This window comes from Myripristis murdjan, chromosome 5 (assembly GCF_902150065.1).
Source record: "Myripristis murdjan chromosome 5, fMyrMur1.1, whole genome shotgun sequence".
NCBI classification, from domain to species: domain Eukaryota; kingdom Metazoa; phylum Chordata; class Actinopteri; order Holocentriformes; family Holocentridae; genus Myripristis; species Myripristis murdjan.
In genome coordinates this window covers 28,230,698-28,237,511 of record NC_043984.1, presented here as the reverse complement: position 1 = coordinate 28,237,511, position 6,814 = coordinate 28,230,698, and the positions used below count along the sequence as shown (strand labels likewise).

The 6,814-nt window shown below is 44.8% G+C and overlaps 1 protein-coding gene across 1 annotated transcript; it reads left to right on the top strand.

Annotated features, from left to right (window-relative positions):
• The first annotated feature begins 2,587 nt into the window (after positions 1-2,587).
• Positions 2,588-6,814, top strand: gata1a (GATA binding protein 1a). Its single transcript, XM_030052369.1, has 6 exons — positions 2,588-2,716; positions 4,574-4,808; positions 4,966-5,475; positions 5,589-5,734; positions 5,880-6,005; positions 6,134-6,814. Exons 2-6 carry the CDS (start codon positions 4,595-4,597, stop codon positions 6,419-6,421), a joined length of 1,284 nt encoding a protein of 427 aa, XP_029908229.1. The 5' UTR covers positions 2,588-2,716; positions 4,574-4,594; the 3' UTR covers positions 6,422-6,814.

The following is a 6,814-nucleotide window of genomic DNA, read 5'->3' as shown; positions in this document are numbered from 1 at the left end:
AATGAGAATTAAACAGAGTGAGAGGGGGTGCTTCACACAAATCTTCAAAATAAAGTGTCATGACATCTCGATGACACCTGGCCTTGGCCACTCTGTCACCTAACGTTATGAGTCACTGTGCCAAAACACAGTCATAACACACACACACACACACACACACACACACCGTAACACTGTAGTTTACAGTCATGTGCATAACAAAACCCCAAGTGCACAGACTAGTTGACTGAAGATATTCATACTAAGATACAAGAAAGAGGGAGAGAACAGGAGAGAGATGTGAAGGACAGAGGGCAACAAAGGGAAAGGTAGAGAGAAAGAGTGTGTGTGTGTGTGTGTGTGTGTGTGTGTGTGTGTGTGTGTGTGTGTGTGTGTGTGTGTGTGCTTGTACTCCCGGGTGTATACTACTGTCTCTGCAGGCCCTGCATGGCAGAGATAAGACTACACGCCTACACAGAAGCCAGTTTCTTGGGAATTAGAGAGCCGTCCCCAAAGTCCACTCGTGACACACCACACCGTCCGCCAGCCAGCTCACGCAGCGTCCCAGCTGTGCAGCACGACGTCTCACTGCCCCTGTTAAGACACAGCTAACACAGCGGGCAGGCATCTTGTAGGTGTGTGTGTGTGTGTGTGTGTATGAGGGAGAAAGTCCATGCATGTGTGTCACTGGGTGTGTAAGTTGTATGACACTATCCCTGAGTAGACACACACACACAACCATGGCCGTACTACAGTGTCCTGGCTCTCTCTCTCTCTCTCTGTGTGTGTGTGTGTGTGTGTGGTGCTGTATGACAGTCAGAGGCGGGCCTGTAATTCCTGGCCTCCTCCTTTCATCTTGATAACCTCTTATCAGAGCAGAGCAGCTCGCTCGCACAGCGCCAGCAGCCACATCCCCGCTCAGCTGCCATGTCTCCGTCTGTCTGATGGCGCTGCTCTCATTCACACACACCGGACTTTCTGCACGGCTGCTGTCAACACACTTTCCAATGGACAGCTCACGGCACGTCCAGTAAAGTTCAATAAGATCCCGTTTGATTCAGCTGAGCTCAACTCATTATTGCGGGCAAAACCTCCCTGTTGCAAGAGGCATAAAAACAAACATGAAAAAAGTGAATCCGGCACCACATAAACCAATTAAAATCATCATAATCCATAGAAAAGCATTAAAATAAACACCATTATTGACCGTTATAGTAAATAATGACTTCATAAATAATTCAATCAGTCAATAAAAAGAGTTTCTCACTCTCTTACACATGTCTGACAGCAGAGTAAACTTTCTGCCTGAGGGAAAAAACTCAAATTCCCCATACAGGGGATGAAGAGGAAAGTCCATGTTGGCTTCCCTGATAGCAGCTACCTGGCAGCGAGGATGACAACCGCCTTTCATCTCGCCAGCCATCTCTACTCTATTCCACAGTCTGTTTCTGTTGGCAGAGGACAGATTTTTTTTTTTTTTTTTTTTTACTAAATATTTGTTGAAAAGGTGACAACTGCCTCAATCAGGGGAGATACATGATGAGATTAGGTGTTTGAGCCGAAACTAAATTACAAACTTAAATTTGTATGCATTGCATCTGGCCTAACTGGTTCTGTTTATCTCTCACTTGAAAGAGATATTGTTCTGAATTAACTATTGCAGGTGTTGAATGGTGGGAGGAAAAAATGGCCTCTGTTGAAAATAAAAGGCCTCACTTCTCCCTACTGTTTTTCTTTCCTGATTTCCCTGAAAACTGTAAATGAACAAAGAGGGAGGAAAGTTGGGGAGCTGCTTTGACTATCAAATGACTGGCACAGAGTCGGGCTTGTGCCGAGCCCGGCCGTGTCCAGACCATATCTCTCTCCATGATTGCAGCATCGCTCCCAATTTGCATTACTGTCCTCCACTCTAAGCTTTGCAGGGACCACAAAGAAATTGAGAGTTTGCATTTTATATTTGCTTTGTTCAAATGTCTGTCTAACTCTTTTCCATGTGGGCCTGGTCTTATCAGAGGCTGTATGCACATTCATCAACAGACAAAAAGCATCTATCCCACAGGCTAACTGCCCTGCAAGTGGAATCAGTTATAAAGTACTTAATAATATGCATATCTTCGGAAACCTTAAATATCAATTAATTTATCTTGCATGGCACATAATTGTGTTTATCTCTATCTATCACCTATATATCTATTTGTTATTGATCATGGTGTTGGTTTGATGCAGATATATTTTTAATATGCAGTGCTTCCTCTATCGAAATCACCACAGATGTCATTGTATTCATCACTGCACAAACAGCACACATAAAGGAAGGGCAGTGGAACAATGGTTTGGTAGACCACCTTTGCTCCACCTTTGCTTCAAATGGGAAAAACCCTCAAATAAGAGGAACATTCAATTTTTTCTCTTTTTTTTTTCTGAGCATCTGCAGGTACCTCAAAGTTGCACGCTCTTGTGTTTAGTGTGTGTGTGGCAGGCGCGCTGCCTCTGCCCTGACACAAATTCTCTCTGTCTGGACCAAAGAGGTGTGTCTTTCAAAATGTTGTCCCCAACCCCTCCCACGGACTTCACCCCAGCCCTAAACTTTGCTGCTTGTTGCAGGGGTACCAGGCAGAAGTTATTCATCTAGCCATTGGCCCGTGCTGATATAGTTTATTGAAGCTGTGCCACCTTCCACCTGGCTGCCTACCATTTTCCCCGGGTCACACCTCACTGATCTCTGACAAGTCCTCAGGTAGGTGCCCACTCTTTGTCTCACACCAGTGGTAATCTGCTAAAGGATCAGAGGATTGTTAAGGCAAAAGTGTAATGAGAGTAAATTTGAAACCTGCACTGGTGAGGGGGGTAATATCACCTCAGGCCATTTATTGCTTGATTGACTGTGACTTACAAAGATATGAGTGGTGAGGACCGGCTTTAATACGACTGAGGTTCTGTTTTTTTTTTTTTTCCTGAATCAAATAGGCATTTTGTCTTGATTCAACTTCTTCTTATTTATTCATTTATTTTTGAACCTGCATTATGTTCGAAACTTTTGGTGTGTGTGTGTGTGTGTGTGTGTGTGTGTGTATCGGTGTAACAGCAACTCTGTAAACAAGTGACCAGGTTTGGGTTAGTTATTGCTGGTTATCTTTGTCCATTTTGCTTTTAGATAAATTATGATTAAATTTGTTTGCATCCGATTATGCGTCATGGAAATTTTACAATACAATATACACATGTCGCTCTGTGTGTATCTGTGAATGCTCAAGTAAACATGAGGTATCAAATAATTTCGGAAAATGTCTAATCTATGAAGCTTTGAGTTAAAACTGTAAAAAATATACTAAACTTTGTTTAAAAAAAACACTAAAACATGTTTTTTGTTTGAAATTTATGTGAGAAGCAATTTAATTTGAAATTACTGAAGGCAATGTGAGTGCTGCTGACTATTTTCATTTCTCATTTTTACAAAGCTATGTCATTTTAGTAGTTCTCTATAACATAATGTGTGTCAGTCGGTGGTGTTTTTATTTATGTTTCTAGTCTAACAGATTTCTATTAATCAGATGAGATTAGGGTTATGTTGTATCAGTGGAGCTGGATATATTTAGCATTATAATAATGTTGTCTATCTGATTTTCTCAGACTTTATCAGACGCTATCAGGCTCTTGTCTTTCCTCTTCTCTTTCCTCTAAAGATATGGAGCGAGGTTATCTGCTCTTACAACTCAGTGCATTGCCTTAACATGCTTTATGGTATCATTATTGTTCCAGTTAATTCTTGTTTTTTTTTTCTTGCAGAAAAATAAATATTCTTGACTGCGATTGTTATTTTAAAAAGGGGGAAAGCGTTACAAAGCCCTTTCTGCTTTTGTCCATCAGCTCAAAAAAAAATACCTTAGCACTTCCACGGATGAATGTCAAAAAATTTAGGATGGAAAATCTTTACAAAAAGATTTAAGATGATGAACTTATCACACACAAATTTCGAAGACTAATTTCCTCAGCAGTATCACCAGTATTTTTCTCACCGGTTGAGAAACTTTGTCTGCAAATGACTCAGTATTTATTAAACTGAGTGTTGTGGTGTGTGTGTCCAGCCTCCCCGAGCGCCCCTGAGGGCATCTCTTTGCATTCTCTTCACTGCCACACCTCTGAATAAAGGTCACTGGTAACCGTTTGGTCACTGGTTGCACCTTTACATTTATAGGCCCATTTATTTTTAGCCTTTACTTTCAGCCACAGTCAAATGAGGATCCTAGAAAAGGAAGTTTAAAGAAGCTGCTGTCGAGAGATCTTGTCCCTGATAACTTCAAGTTACAGGGGTTGTTGTGAAGTGCATGGCGTGATAACATTACAACTGACTCAATCAAAGTTAAAGTAAATCACACTGCTCAGGTGCTGGCACAATATCGCTTAGAACAACTCAGCACTGCATGGCATTGGCTAGTGCTGTAAAAAGATACTGCACAAAATGATATGTAGTCATCTTGCTGCAGCACTTTTTAAATCTCATCGCAGTCTCTAAAAATCCTTCACATGATCTATTTGAAATGAGCCTCAAATGGAAGTTAGATTTCTCCACATCTGTTTTGCTGTCTTCCCACAGGTTTTGGTTTTTCCTGTCGTCATGGAGGATTCCTCAGAGCAGTCCCACTGGGTGTCCCCAGCTCTGATCAGCTCTGATCCGCTGGGCAGCTTCCCCTCTGAGCCTGGCCTCCTACCTCCAGGCGAAGAGGGAGAGGCCTTCTTCACCAACCCAGACACGGACTACACCAGCCTGCCGTCCTTCTTCTCCAGCCCCAGCCACAGCCGGGCCCCGTCTGCCTACCGACACAGCTCAGGTCAGCAACACCACCCACTATCTCCCATCAGCTTTGCCTATCAATCTGCCCACAAGCGGACAGGAGGAAGCTGATGGATGATCCAGAATTCAGAAAGCCTCCATTATTATGTGAGTTTCTGGCATTTGAAACAATATTCTGTCTCTTTCTCCTAAAGTTCGTCAGGTTTACACCTCACCATCCCTCCTAACCAACCTCCAGTGGCTGGACGGGCCGGGGACCCACTCCTTGAGCTCGCCCTACAACTCGCCAGCCTGCACCTGGAGCAGCAGCCCTCTCACCAAGCCTCCCCAGCACTCACACACTCCCACATCCCTTTTCACCTCCAGCAGCACGTCTTCCTTCACCACCTCCAGAGACGGATATTGCTCCCCAGACAGGGAGGGCAAGACAAGCCCGCGGCTTCAGGAGGCCCTGAAGGCCGAGCGTTTGAGCCCGCTGGGGGGCTCAGTAGGTGGGGGCAGTTTTCTGAATCTCACCTCGGCTGCCGGGGGTATGTACACACCGTCTCCCCACTCCCAGTCACACATGCTGAGCCCCTACAGCTCGTACATGGCGTCTCCACAGGATTACAGTGCAGCCAGCCTCTACTCCACCCCGGGGGCGTGGATAAGCCCCTCATCCTACTCCCCGAAACTTCGCAACAAGATGAGGCTCTCCCCACCAGGTGAAAACACACTTATCCTGTAGCCACATTTTGTATTTTATGATTTCCATATGGTAGACGATGGCTGGTAATTATCAAAATGTACTAACGTCCCGATTTCTGATCTTGGACAGAGGCCAGAGAGTGTGTTAACTGTGGAGCCACAGCTACCCCTCTGTGGCGTCGGGATGGTACGGGCCACTACCTGTGTAACGCCTGTGGACTGTACCACAAGATGAACGGCCAAAACAGACCCCTAATCCGGCCCAAGAAAAGACTGGTATGGCACAGTGAGATGCCCCTTTGTTGGTGTGTCAGGCTTATGACCTAGGAGTCCAAAGATAATGGCTTTACAGCTATTCAATAATTAATTTTAATAATACTCATTGCCATAAACAGTTGAATTTGCTTTTTTGTTGTTTCAGATTGTCAGCAAGCGGGCAGGTACACTATGTGCCAACTGTCACACAAGCACGACGACACTGTGGAGGCGCAACGCCAGTGGAGAGCCTGTGTGTAACGCCTGTGGACTCTACTTCAAGCTGCACAATGTGAGTCAACAGCAACCATGACGGCTTTGACAGCTTGTTCTGACCTGTGAAAAGTTTCTCAGCCAAAAGCAGCGGGAGAATATAAACATAGAGGGTTAACTACCTGTTTTGTTTTGGTTTTTTCACAGGTGAACAGGCCCCTCACCATGAAGAAGGACGGAATTCAGACGCGGAACAGGAAAGTGTCCAGCAAGAACAAGAAGAGCAAGAAGAACGCCATGTTGGAGCCGTACGCTGACGTAGCCCAGGTGCCCCCCCTCGACGAGAACGGTGGGCCCTTTTCCCTCGGCCACGGGTCTCTTCTGACCTACAGCCACACGCCACACCTGATCCCGGCCCCGCCACCCCTGCACCCCTCCGCCACCTTGCCCTTCACACACCACCCCAACAGCGGCATGGTGCCCACACTTGTGTGAAATGAGTACTTTGACTCAGCAGAGCCTGGCTACATCAGACCGCAGGGACACAAACCTTGTCTAATGAACGCTTTGTACATGTAGGAATCCATACTTGCTTGCTTGCCACTTATTTCTGTGAATTTGTCCATATCTCTGCATTGTATGTAACATGGTTGAGACGCGTTTTTACAAAAGTGCTGGATTTCCGATTCTTTTTTTCACTGTATTTGGGGGCTGGAAGGCTAATTTTGTAGATATTATCATCATGATATACTTGTTTGAAATAATGCAAGCGCTCTGCTGAAACTGTTGCACGTGTAACACACTAAGGGAGATGTTTCAGCTGTAAATACAAACGACATTGTGTTTTTTGCAATGGCAATCCCTCAAAAAAAAAAAAAAAAAAATCTT

What these genes read in the sequence shown, in the direction of transcription:
- gata1a (XM_030052369.1), top strand. Translation starts at nt 4,595, where the DNA reads ATGGAGGATTCCTCAGAGCAGTCCCACTGGGTGTCCCCAGCTCTGATC. An exon ending in GATGAGGCTCTCCCCACCAG is followed by an intron (nt 5,476 to 5,588) that starts GTGAAAACACAC and finishes GATCTTGGACAG; the next exon opens with AGGCCAGAGAGTGTGTTAAC. An exon ending in TCTACTTCAAGCTGCACAAT is followed by an intron (nt 6,006 to 6,133) that starts GTGAGTCAACAG and finishes GTTTTTTCACAG; the next exon opens with GTGAACAGGCCCCTCACCAT.